Source organism: Oncorhynchus mykiss, chromosome 1 (assembly GCF_013265735.2).
Source record: "Oncorhynchus mykiss isolate Arlee chromosome 1, USDA_OmykA_1.1, whole genome shotgun sequence".
NCBI lineage: Eukaryota > Metazoa > Chordata > Actinopteri > Salmoniformes > Salmonidae > Oncorhynchus > Oncorhynchus mykiss.
In genome coordinates, this window is record NC_048565.1 from 44,339,560 (window position 1) to 44,353,482 (window position 13,923).

Genomic DNA, 13,923 nt, shown 5'->3' on the forward strand with positions numbered 1-13,923 from the left:
ACTTTGGCGGATTGCCTCTTCATCTCTCATGTAGACAATATTTGATATTATCACATACATACTTTGGCTGGGAAAGCTCTGCTTCATTATATCCTTGATCTTTGATGTATTCACAATCAGAGAACCCAAAGTTCTCAAACGGCCACGTCCAATAGAGTGATTTTGTATAGGGAAAGTTAGAATCCTCCCCCAACCTACTAGTGGGGCCTCAAAGTGCAGACAGCCCCAGTCCAGTTCACCCTGCCACTCCTGTCCTCAGTCCGCACCTTCACCACCACCACCTGGCCACTCAGCTGCTTTGCTGGCTTGGACAGCTCCCTCCGCCACAGCTGGGCCGGATGCATGCACATTCCAATGGCACAGGTGGGAGGTAGTCAGGCAGAGGAGCAAGCTTCGGTGTTGCCATAATATTACCTAGAGTTTCCAGTCACTGTACCTTTCTCCCTGGTAATAAAGTGTGCATTAAGAGTCATTAAGTGTCTGGCTCCTAATCCCCTAGAATATTGCATTGCTTTATTGGATGAGGAGAAGATGATCAGTGTAAAAGAAGACCTTCAAACTTCAAACTGCGTTGAATCTGACTGACATAATACCCCAGACTCACAGCAGAAAAACAGAGATAAGAGAGACAAAGTGAGAGAAAAATGAATGGTGAGAGGGACAAAAAGAAACCTTCTTCTCCCACACTGAGAAGTTTCCCAGGTCTGTAGTGGAGCTCTGCAAGGCTTCCTGCTTCTCCCCCACCCTCATCCCTCCATCCCTCCCTCCCATGCCTGCAGGACAAGGAGGAATGTCACACTCACAGTGCATTAATGTCAAACAATCCGTGTACAAAGAGCATGTTCATTCAGGTGCAGGGCAGAGGCCAAGCACAAAAGTCTGAAGCCTGACATATTCATTTAAGTTATTTTAATTGTATTTATTGTATTTCAACTTTTATTTAACTAGGCAAGTCAGTTAAGAACAAATTCTTATTTACAATGACGGCCTACCAAAAGGCCTCCTGCGGGGGCGGGGTCTGGGATTAAAAATATAAATAAAGTAAATAAAAATATAGGACAAAACACACATCAAGACAAGAGAGACAACACTGCATAAAGAGAGATCTAAGATGACAACATAGCATGGCAGCAACACATGACAACACAGCATGGTAGCAACACAACATGACAACAATATGGTAGCAACACAACATGGCAGCAGCACAACAAGGTAGCAGCACAAAACAGGCTACAAACATTATTGGGCACAGACAACAGCACAAAGGGCAAGAAGGTAGAGACAACAATACATCACACAGAGCAGCCACAACACAGTATTTACTACAACACCCCATAATTGAGATTACCTTTTTTACCGCAATGTGGTTTATCCTCAGTGCAAATGTGATTGTATACCCTGAACTTCCAATGCTGGTTAAAGCTAGTCCACTATCTCATGCAGTGTTTGTAATGTGGGCATGGTCCTTTGCTTTCAAACAGCTAGTCCATCCACATCCTTTCCCCATGTAATTTTAGCTGGCATGTTGCTGAACCTGTGTCCTATGCACTTAGGGGGAAATTCAAACCTTGAGTTATGTGTGCATAAATTAAACTTAATTCCCTTTTTATGCACTTTTCTCTCTACGCAAATTATTTTCTGTGAACAATTGTTTTTTATTGGGTCACAAGGGCAATCCAACCATAAAACTAAAATGACAATTTTGACAATTTTTTTATATAAATATATTGTTAAAAATGTAAATAAACAACACGCACTACACTAGAATATACACAGCAAAGTCAATTTGCTAATACAACACCATCAAGTAAGAATTTTACATCACATCCAACAGTTTAGAGATTTCTGAGTCGGCTGCTTCGCATGTTTCCAGAGTGCTAGGACTGGCTTTATTCATACAAGCAGTGGATAACTCCAACATAATTACGTCCTGAAAGTATGCCGGGGCGGCAGGGTGGACGAGTGGATAGAGCGTTGGACTAGTAACCGAAAGGTTAGTTCAAATCTAACCGAAAGGTTAGTTAGTTCAAGTTCAAATCCCCGAGCTGACAAGGACAAATTTGTCGTTCTGCCCCTGAACAGGCCGTTTAACCCACTAGGCCGTCATTGAAAATAAGAATTTGTTCTTAACTGACTTGCCTAGTTAAATAAAGGTACAAATAAAAAATCCTTATATTAAGGTCATGTGGTGACAACTAGCGCTGAACATGTTTTTTGGCAGCAGTCAACCCAGCCAGCCAAACTTTTAGCAGTTTCTCATTCAGCTGCATACCTGTGTCATCGTTAAGCAACAGCGTAATTGGTTCAAGGGGTACAGTTTTATCAACCATGTCAGAGAGGATATACGACACTTTCCTCAAACTCATAAACCTCAGGACAATCCCATATCATATGTTTGTATGTACCAAGTGTATTGAGGTTACATAGGTCATAGAATGGGTCTGTTTTGCATGAAATCTTACAAGTGGTGTCCAGTACGATCTATGACAAAGTTTCAAATGAATGAATTGCTGGTTTGGGTTCTTTGATGAGTGAAATATATTCTCCCAGACATTCTCCCAATCAATAGCCTCATCATCGACAGCCAAATCATCTACCCATGCTTTAACCGTTGAGAGATCTTTCTGCTTTAATCGTTGTAAGATGAGAAGAAATAGCAGACACAAAACCTCTGGACTGGAATGTAAAAATCCACTCTATCACCGGGTGCCTTCCCCACACCCCATGGAACCCCACAGGCACATAGCGCTGACTGTAGTCTTAAGAATATAGAACGAATGACGACCCTTGCAAATCAAAACGAAGACAAAGTTCCTGAAAACAAAGAAGACCCTTTGAGTTGCCTAGTTAAATAAATCAAATAAATCCAAATATATCCCCTAGATTATTGACCCCTTTTGCAGGCTATGCTCTAGACTCTGACGGTTTATTCCTGGAAGTGATAGCCTTGTTATGCCATAGAGGGGTTTGGAGGTGCCATTTGCAGGAAACACCTACACACTTCTCAACCTTCCTAAAAATTCTCTATTGTGTTTGAAATGACAGGACCAAAATACAGCATGCATTTCCTATTAGATATGCCAGACAATAACACATCCTGCAATCTAGTAGGGGAAACAAGTTCTTCCTCAATAGTTCTCCAAGAGACTGATGTAGGCTGATCAAGATTGGTGGTAAATACACACATTTGCTAATGCAAGTCCACCGATTACACTTCTGCCGTTGTAACACCTCAAACCTAATTTTTGGATGTTTGCCATTCCAAAGATATGTATGTATATGTTTATCAATCATTCCCCAATAGCCTACAGGTGGAGGGAGTGGGATCATCATGCTCAGGAAACTAATACGTGGCAACACATTCATCTTTATGGAAGCGATCCTAATTTGTAAAGAAGCAGGCAACTTCTCCCAAACTGTTAAATCTCGTTCAACCTCCTTGTAAATTTTCTCATAATTACACTTCACCAGACCATGCAGAGATGTCTCTACGCATATTCTGACTATTAATTTAAGCACGGGCAAATGCCAGTATCAGCCATATGTTTAGGCTACTACATGATACTCAAATTTTCCCTATACCCATCATGATGTTGCTACAACCTAGCCTTTAAAATAAAGTTTACAACGTAGGTGCATACATATCGAGTGAAGTGACACATTCAATACTGCCTTGCACACTCTTGCCTGCATCTCTCTGATATAGGGTGTAATCATTAGTTCAACAGTTGCAAACAAGAGTTTCTATTGTACAAATTCAGGTATATTTTATCCCCGTTTCGTTTGCTTCCGTTCAAGAAATGTTTTTGCACAGAATCGGCGGAATGAATACACCTCTGATCACGCGCAAACACAGTTCGCCTTCTTAGCAGCCACATTGTATTCCTTCTCGCATCTATGCCCTCTCCAGCTCTCACCTTTTCCCTTCGTTTGTGGACTTCAATGCACTACACATCAGCTGTATGTGACCAGGTGAAAAAACCTGTCTAAGCCAAACCATATCAAACCCGCTGCACACAGACTACATCGTTGTCCCCATATTAGCTATAGTAATTTCCTAGTCAACGTATCTAATACAATCATGCAGTAACATTAGTGTATAGTCAGTAAGCAATTTAGCAGTTCACCGTCAGGCCCTGGTTGAAATAAATGTATAAAACCAAAAGTCCCCTTGACTTGGAAGAGTTCCAGTGTTGTGTTGGATAGTCATAACCTGTTCAACTTTTGTCTTTCTCTCTCTTTGAGTCAACTACTCACCACATTTTAGCTGTAGCTAATGCTTTCAGTAATATATTAATTCTCTAACAACATGTCAGTTCATGCTCCAAGAGTTCCGATAGGTTGGAGGACGTCCTCCGGAAGTTGTCATAATTACTGTGTAAGTCTTTGGAAGGGGGTGAGATCCAGTAAGGGACCAAAATCCTCCTGTATTGAAATCAATATACCAAGAGGAGGACCGAAGCTAGCTGTCCTCCGGCTACACCATGGTGCTATCTTACATGGTGCTGTTGAGGCTACTTCGTAGACCTTCATTGCAAAGCGGTGTGTTTTAATAAATTATTTGGTAACGTGAATATATTTAGTATAGTTGTATCTAAAAAGTATATTTTAAAATGTTTTAAACATTTTATTTTTATGAAATTCAATGAGAAGGATGGTCCTCCCCTTCCTCCTCTGAAGAGCCTCCACCAGTGTCAGCTATTGATAAGAGCTAGGTAAATTAGTAATCTGTTTGGAGAAAGGGATTGTAATTACACTTAGCAATTGTTTTAGAATATTTTTCCTTATGATCCCTGAGAACGAAGGTGAAACCAGTCATATGGAAGCAAACTGAAAATCACATCAACAGGTCATGTATTATGGCCTCTACTCCACAGTGAAGTAAGCTATAAATAGCTGTGCCATTGTTCAGAATTGTAATTGTATGCCCTCATAATTTGCCGGGATGAAATTTGGAGACCCAAGCTATAGACTTCTGTAGTGCCAAACCTGCCGAGTTGATTTATGTGCTTTAGAATGTTTAATTATATGCCTGGGCTTTTCTCAGTTCTATCTTACAATTTGTATCATGTTAAATATTAACCACTATCGGGAGCCACCGCCAGTAACCACATTTCATCCACAGCTTTTATGCGGGTAAAGTCATACCGTAAAATAAAAATACAAGACAGCTGTGATGGAAACAGGAAGTCTCTGTAAAATGTTATAGATGCCAACAGATCATTTGTTCATTCAACATTATTAGGCTACAGATTTAAATCAATTCTGATGGATTTCTCAGGGTGGTGAAAGGGAACGGTGATGACCTTGATGCTGCTTTCCAATAAATATCTACGGTCTTATTCTGGTGACATGATGATCAATGATTGACTGCCGTTTGACAAATAAAAATATCCAGAATAATATCCAGAATAATCTCATCAAGTAGACTAGCGTACCCGCACGGACTACCTGCACTGTATCTGTGAGCTGTTGGCTAGAGAGCAAGTGCCAAGACCAGAGTAGGCATATGTTATTTAGTGAAACATGTTTATGTAACAAGTTTAAAATGCTTTGAACTTTCGATTTTTAGTCATGGTTTATTGGCCATATACCACAAACCCCTAAATTGGCTTATTGCTCTTATAAACTAGTTACCAACGTAATTAGAGCAGTAAAAATAAATGTTTTGTCATACCTGTGGTATACAGTCTGATATACCACGGCTGTCAGCCAATCAGCATTCAGCGCTCGAACCACCCAATTTATAATACAAAGCAAGCTCCAAAAGTACACACATTTTTGTTGTTTTGGCTCTGTACTCCAGCACTTTGGATTTGAAATTATACATGACTATGAGGTTAAAGTGCAGACCGACAGCTTTAATTCCAGCACTTTTTGTACATAGACCCTCCATTTTAGGGAACCAAAAGTATTGGTCAAAATGTACTTATGTGTATAAAGTAATAAAAGTTTCATATAGGTTCCATATTCCTAGTACACAATGACTACATTAAGCTTGTGACTGGATGCATTAGCTTTTTTGTGTGTGTGTGTGTGTTTCAGATTATTTTGTGCCCAATAGAAACTAATGGAGTCACTGTTATTGTAAATAAGAAGAGAATATGTTTCTAAACACTTATACATTAATGTGGATGCTACCATGATTACAGATAGTCCTGAATGAATCGTGAATAATGTTGAGTGAGAAAGTTACAGACACACAAATATCATACCCCCAAGACAACCTCTCACCATTACTATAACAGGGGAGGCTAGCATTTTTGGGGGGAGGGGGGTATGATATTTATGCATCGGCGCAGGTTAGTTCTGAAGGATTCGTTGTCATAGACATTAACCTGGCTAAAAGTTGAGACACTTTCGTGGGACAGGTTATCCCAAGTTGAACTCAGAGTTGACCAAAGTTAACTAACTCCTCAACCCTGATTCGTAGATTAGGGCTCTGATCTGTTCCGTGTGTTGATCAAATCAAATTTTATTTGTCACATACACATGGTTAGCAGATGTTAATGCGAGTGTAGCGAAATGCTTGTGCTTCTAGTTCCGACAATGCAGTAATAACCAACGAGTAATCTCACCTAACAACTCCACAACTACTATCTTATACACACAAGTGTAAAGGGATAAAGAATATGTACATAAAGATATATGAATGAGTTATGGTACAGAACGGCATAGGCAAGATGCAGTAGATGGTATCGAGTACTGGCATGAGCAAACCGAGAATTTAAAACACATAAAGGTCCATTCATGCGCCACAGTAAAAGCAGTTTTAGGTTAATATATGGTGAAGAGTTCTGTATCTTTAAACATGATTCAAGTATTATGTGTTGTTGAGACTGTGAAATGGAACACCCCCCACTAATAACTGAAATCATAAATACCCCTACAGGGGTATTTTTTAATAGTAAGTGTCCGGATGAGGTTACTGGTCGTATTTTGCATTTGCAACCACAACCTGTTGTGGTGTTATAGTACCGTATGTGGGACCTTGTTCTTTGGTTGTGTCTGTTTGTCTATGCATGAATCTAGGACGATTAGCTAGTTAACTAACTAGAATTATAATCATGTAGAATTATTGTACCCATAAATGTTAGGGACATAATTGATATTACATAATCTTGTGTCTTAATTTGTTACCACAACTTCAATCCTGTCTTGCAGGCATCCGTATGGGCAGCCTGGGCCTGTTCCTGCAGTGTGCTACCTCTACTGTCTTCTCCCTGCTCATGAGCCGACTGGTCCGCCATTTTGGCTCGCGCCGGGTCTACCTGAGCAGCATGGTGAGCTTCACCATCTCTGCCCTGGTCATCTGTATGTCCAAGAGTGTGGTCCTGGTCACCGTGATGTCGGCTCTGACCGGCTTTGCCTATGCCACGCTGCAGACGCTGCCGTACACCCTCACCTGCCACTACCACAAGGAAATGGAGGTAAGGACAGAAAGGCACACATACATACAGTACTCTGTGGTCCCTGTACTTCCTGAGCGTAGTGTACATATGAAATCATATTTTAACTGTGATACAATTCTGTTGACTCCTTTAGATGCCGTAGGAGTCAACAGCCATTTATCAGGGCTGAGTAAACAGCCATGTATGTTCCAATACAAACAAACGCTCACATCGTGGTCATAGTCATATCATTTTTCTCCCTCCCTCCGTACACATACCCAGTCCAGCCCTACACAAACAAACTCCCTTGCACACACTGCCTAACCCTAGACTGTGTATTGAATTTACTTCTCTCTCTTTGCATTTCAGGTTTACATGCCAAAAAAGAAAACAAAAAACTTGCTTAAGTACGGGATTGTGATCATGCAGGACTCGATCACGCATTTGACACCCGTGGCTGAGGAGGGGGGACTGGCCCACAAACTGGGGGGCAACAACGGGCATGCCTTCTTCAGCCAAGACGGTTCAGACTACTACCCCCCTCCCCACGGCCAGAATGGGTCGTCCCACAAAGCCACGGGCCCCGAGCAGGATGAGCCAGAGGGCTACGAGAAGCGCGGCGTAGGGTTGGACTTTGCCATCCTGGATAGCACCTTCCTCCTCTCTCAGGTCTTTCCCACTCTCTTCATGGGCATGATCGTTCAGTTCACAAAGTCTGTCACTGCCTATATGGCCTCCTCCGCCATCTTTGGCATCATCGCCATCTATCTGGCCAACCACATCATCTTTGACCAAAAGGACCTCAAGAGCTGAAAGAACCAGGAACCAAGAGTGAAGGAATGCACCCCTGGCTGCACTACCACTCCCTGCGCTTGCAACGCTCCAGTGTCTTCGCTGACCGTTGCCATGGCATTACCAATGGATTGCAATGAGGCAGCCCGTTTATACGTTTGTGTGTATGTGTGCGGCAGGAATGAAAGGAAAATGTATACCCATGACAATTGTTCCCTTCAGAATTTACTGCAGCTAGTTACTGTGTCTACAAGAGAGAGACTGTGTCTGTGTATTTAGAGTGTCTCTCACCTTGTTCCTCTCAGACACGTAGATGGCCTCTCAGAAGGGTCATTTCTCCTTCTCCTCAGGTACAGCTAGCTTCACAGCATGAGCGGACTCCATCGGCCCTTAGACAACTGGAATACAGATTTATTACCATTTCACTCTCATCTATGTGAGGAGTTTGTCAATGCTATATATTTAAAACAGTCTGCTGTTAGGGCTGGATTTAGTCCGTACTGTGGAAGATCTGTGTTAAAATGTAAATGTCATTTCAGAATAAGCCGGCAGCATTTACCGTGAATGCAGTACGCGGGAATGCGGGAACATTGCCTATAACGTGGATCTTCCGCGATTCTTCTGCAATATGGATCGAATCCAGCCCTTAGTCAAAGTCAACAGGAGATTATTGCCCACTTCTCATGCAGACTGGCCAAGAGAGAAAAATACCCAATCTGGAGAGCCCATCACCTGCTTGGGAAAGGATCTGGGCTCACATAGCTCCATGCTGCTAATGTAGGGGCATTTCTGTCTGTTTGTTATTCTCAGCCAGGTTGTGCTTGCAGTCACAATGGGTGGATTATGCATTGCTTACCGAAACATACATGTTATCACACACGTGATAAGTCCAATGAGACCATTGGACTTGTTTGTCAAGAAATTGCAAATAGAAAAATTGGGAATAACTGGGGTAACTGGCCCCTAGGGTAACTGGCCCCTAGTTTTGGATGGTTTTTGGTAATAAACAGGTTTACTGTATATATTTTGTATATGAATTCATATATTTATATTCCTATGGGAATTTCTTATGCAACCTGTTTGGGTGAGGTCATCTGTGTAACTGTGGTGTTGTTAGAATGAAGTGGCTCAATGGCATCGTTGCATTTTTGTTTGAAGTCTGTCATCTCAGGATAGTCACCTCTTTTCTAGAAGTTTCAGACAGTGCCATATTGTGCTATTTATTACATCATTTCTACTGCCATTATCACGATCAATCTGAAATGACACTAGGAAAGTAAATGAGGTGAATTAACCAATGCTGTAAAAAATTCAGGTGCACTTCTTTTTGGAAACTCAATTAATATTCCCATGAGCAAAATACCAAAAAGTCATGCTAGCAACACTGCAACGTTACGGTGAACTGGGTTACTGAAAATAGTTTTGGTATGCAAGATGACAGTTTTTTGTGTTCTGTCATATTTTTTATGCTTTTCTCTGTGTATTGTACATCTCTTTTGAAGGTCAACATGGGTCTGTGAAAAGGTGTGTGTGTGTTTTTTGTTGTTGTTTATTTTACTATCCTTGTGGGGACCAGAAGTCCTCACAAGGATAGTAAAACAAGGAAAATTCGAACAAGTGGCAACATTCCACAGGTCCCCACAAGGAAAAAGGCTGATTTAGAGGTTAGGGTCAGAATTAGGGTTTGGAGTAAGGGTTAGGTTTAGAGTTAATGTTGAGGTTTAGGGACTCAATTGTTTGGTCCCCACAAGGATAGTAAAACAAACTTGTGTGTGAATTTCATAGTGCAGTGGAGAGAGCAGGGCAACATGACATGACTTTGGATGCAGTCTCTCCTGGAGTTCCAGTCACCTAACAGAATACTGCACACAAATAATAGCTATAAGCTACAGACTTTCTGTATCTCATCTGCTGCTGTACACTGTGGCCAGTTTATTAGGTACAACCATTTAGTACTGGGTCGGACACCCCTTTGCCTCTAGAACAGCCTGAATTCTTCAGGGGGATGGAAAATTCGCTCAACTGTTACCGTTGACACCAAGCAGGATTGGGCCATGGACTCATACTGTTTACGTCAAATCCGGACACAACAGGAACTGTGATTTGTCAGATCAGGCTGTTTCTCCACTCCTCAATTGTCCAGTGTTGGTGATTGCGTGCCCACTGGAGACGCTTCTTCATGTTTTTAGCTGATAGGAGTGAAATCTGGTGTGGTGGTCTGCTGCAATAGCCCATCCGTGACAAGGACTGACAAGTTGTACCGTTATTTTCCTGTTTGTGACCCACCTGTTAGCTTGCACGATTCTTGTCATTCTCCTTCGACCTTTCATCAACAAGCTGTTTTCACCCATATGACTGCTGCTAACTGGATGTTTTTTGTTTGTCGCACCATTCTCGGTAAACCCTAGACACTGGCCGGCCGTTTCTGAGATACTGGAACCGGGGCGCCTGGCACCGACGATCACACCACGCTCAAAGTCGCTTATGTCACTCGTTTTGCCAATTTGACCGTTCAATCGAACAGTAACTGAGTGCCTCGATGCCTGTCTGCCTGCTTTATATAGCAAGCCACGGCCAGGTGACTCACTGTCTGTAGGAGCGAACCATTTTCATGAACAGGGTGGTGTACCTAATACACACACAGCAATCAAAATATATTGTGGCCTTCAGTTATTCTTCAAACTTGGAGTTTTGTTAGTAAAGCGCTTGTGTTACAATCAATATGTTATGTTATATGCATTCTGTGTATGATTTGCCTACATTTTCTGACTTTCAATCAGAAATATGGCTGTATTAATAACCAAACATAATGTAATAGCTCATTTATGCAATGATGAGATTGGCTAAATACAGTTGGCCCTATTGGATATATACTCTCATTTTGAGAATGGGGTCAAAATGAACTTGTTTTTTGTAATATTTCATTGGCAGTTAGTGAAAGATAATACCACGTCACTCATCGTTGAAAACCAATTACTAAACAGACATGGTAACTTTTTGAAAATAACAGTTGACTTTGAGAAAATTCCCCCAGCACACAGACAAGTAAATACTAATCTGACGTACTGTAGAGCATATGGACATACTGCCGTGCCCCTTGGGAATATAGCAACGTTTTGCAAGTGCCTCTAGAAATGTTTTTATTTTTTGGACATAACTATTTATTTATTGTTCTTTTAAAAATCATAAGCACATATTAAAGTATTTAGCATTATTTTTTGTTGCATCTGTCAAAAGTGTAAAGGGCAAAAGCTATTTCTGTGAAAAACAATTATAAATTGTTATTTTTTGTGTAGATGTGGTAAGAGACATCTTGACTTCAGCGCTATAATTTATTTGAATTTTCTTCCATCCCACTCGTTCATCGTGTGTTGCTTACACTCAGATAGCTTATTGATCTCGACTGCTGTCAATGTGTCCCTGTAGGATGGCAAAGTTATACTGCGTATCATTATTTCATTGCGGCACTGTAAGTTGTCAGGAATCCAACTCAACTCACAAAGTTGATGATTTCCTGGTTTACCTTGCAGAATAGTACATTAATATTTAAACACATGGTTTTGTTTCGCTTTTAAGTTGTTGGTTTCATCCTGACTATTTCCTCTATGAGTTATGGTTTTAAAGGAGCAACTTTGCTGGATGTGCATGTCTTCGTGATGACTAATACCTTTGCAGAGTATGGTAAACAACCTATTGTATCCTTATTTATTAGTAAACAGGAAGTAGTCGATACTGTTGCATCAGGATAATTTATAACCACTGTATTGTTTCTCTGTGTTGAGTTTCCCCTATATTTCGTTTTGTTGATATTTGTTAGACATACACTATATATACAAAAGTATGCGGACACCCCTTCAAATTAGTGGATTCTGCTATTTCAGCCACACTCGTTGCTGACAGGTGTATAAAATCGAGCACACAGCATTTCAGTCTCCATACAAACATTGGCAGTAGAATGGCCTTACTAAAGAGCTCAGTGACTTTCAATGTGGCACCGTCATAGGATGCCACCTTTTCAACAAGTCAGTTTGTCAAATTTCGGCGCTGCTAGAGGTGCCCCGGTAAACTGTAAGTGCTGTTTTTGTGAAGTGGAAATGTCTCGGAGCAACAACAGCTCAGCTGCGAATTGGTAGGCCACACATGCTCACAGAAAGTTGCCACCGGGTGCTGAAGAACATAGCGCATAAAAATCATCTGTCCTCAGTTGCAACACTCATTACCGAGTTCCAAACTGCCTCTGGAAGCAACGTCAACACAATAACTGTTCATCGGGAGATTCATGAAATGGGTTTCCATGGCTGAGCAGCCGCACACAAGCCTAAGATCACCGTGCGCAATGCGTCCATTGGAGTGGTGTAAAGCTCACTGCCATTGGACTCTGGAGCAGTGGAAATGCAGTCTCTGGAGTGCTGAATTACGCTTCACCATCTGGCAGTCCAACGGACAAATCTGGGTTTGGCGTATGCCATGAGAATGCTACCTGCCAACTGTAATGCAGCCAACTGTAAAGTTTGGTGGAGGAAGAATAATGGTATGGAGCTGTTTTTCATAGTTCGGGCTAGACCCCTTAATTCCAGTTAAGGGAAATCTTAACGCGACAGCATACAATGACATTCTAGACAATTCTGTGCATACAACAGTTTGGGGAAGTCCCTTTCCTGTTTCAGCATGTCAATGCCCCTGTGCACAAAGCGAGGCCCATACAGAAATGGTTTGTTGAGATCGTTGTGGAAGAACTTGACTGGCCTGCACAGAGCCCTGACATCAACCCCATTGAACACCTTTGGGATGAATTGGAACGTTGACTGCAGGCCTAATCGCCCAACATCAGTGCCCGACCTCACTAATGCTCTTGTGGCTGAATGGAAGCAAGTCCCCGCAGCAATGTTCCAACATCTAGTGGAAAGCCTTCCCAGAAGAATGGAGGCTGTTATAGCAGCAAAGGGGTGCCAACTCCATATTAATGCCAATGATTTTGGAATGAGATGTTAGACAAGCAGGTGTCCACATACTTTTGGTCATGTAGCGTAAGTAACCATTGAATTTCAATAACTTAACAACAGTGTTGTGGTCCTTTAATTATGTGTCCAAATGCCCAGTGTTTAGGTTAGTTGGGTCTCAAGATAGCAAGTGCCAAGGGTCACATTTAAGATGGCTTTGGTTAATTGACAAAACTGTTTTGTAAATGTGCTGGGGTGTATAAGACTTAATCAGGGATCTATTCACATTGGTCCTATTTGCTGAGGACTGTATGATTATGAATCTGCAATTATGTCCTCAGTTTTAATTGATGCTCCAAATGTGTTGTTCTTTGTGTTTTCAGCCTTCATAAAAATCATATAATATTATTTTGATTATAAATCCCTCAGCTTGGGTATTGTGCAGTCACCAAATAGATTTTTTTTTAAATACAAAATAAATGTACTGCATTGAAACATGCTTGTCTGAGATGTTGTATGTCACTGAGAACAACTTTGTCGTCTGTCGAAATGTTTCGAACTATGGTCAATGATGGTTGCGCATGAAGCACAGTTAAAACCTTGGAGATAGCGCCATCTATTGGAATTCCCAACCAACTGGATGACATTGAGGGGACCGGTGGAAGCGCGCCACTGACGTATAGGCAGGCATATGCTCCATGGTGTCATCATTACAAAGAAAATATGATATGCATTTATATTTCAGGGGAAGGAATAGTCTATGAGAGACGTTTCGGGTAACTAAATTACGCACCACTGTG

At 41.4% G+C, this 13,923-nt stretch overlaps 1 protein-coding gene across 2 annotated transcripts in view; it reads left to right on the plus strand.

Annotated features, from left to right (window-relative positions):
• LOC110523455 (solute carrier family 45 member 3) overlaps nucleotides 1–8,378 on the plus strand; it is a 41,431-nt gene extending 33,053 nt beyond the window's left edge. For both annotated transcript variants that reach the window (XM_021602153.2, XM_021602160.2), the window contains exons 4-5: nucleotides 7,165–7,430; nucleotides 7,761–8,378. In XM_021602153.2, coding sequence (XP_021457828.2) covers nucleotides 7,165–7,430; nucleotides 7,761–8,204 — 710 coding nt within the window. In that variant the 3' untranslated portion in view covers nucleotides 8,205–8,378. The remainder of the gene's footprint in view (nucleotides 1–7,164; nucleotides 7,431–7,760) is intronic.
• Nucleotides 8,379–13,923: the final 5,545 nt, after the last annotated feature.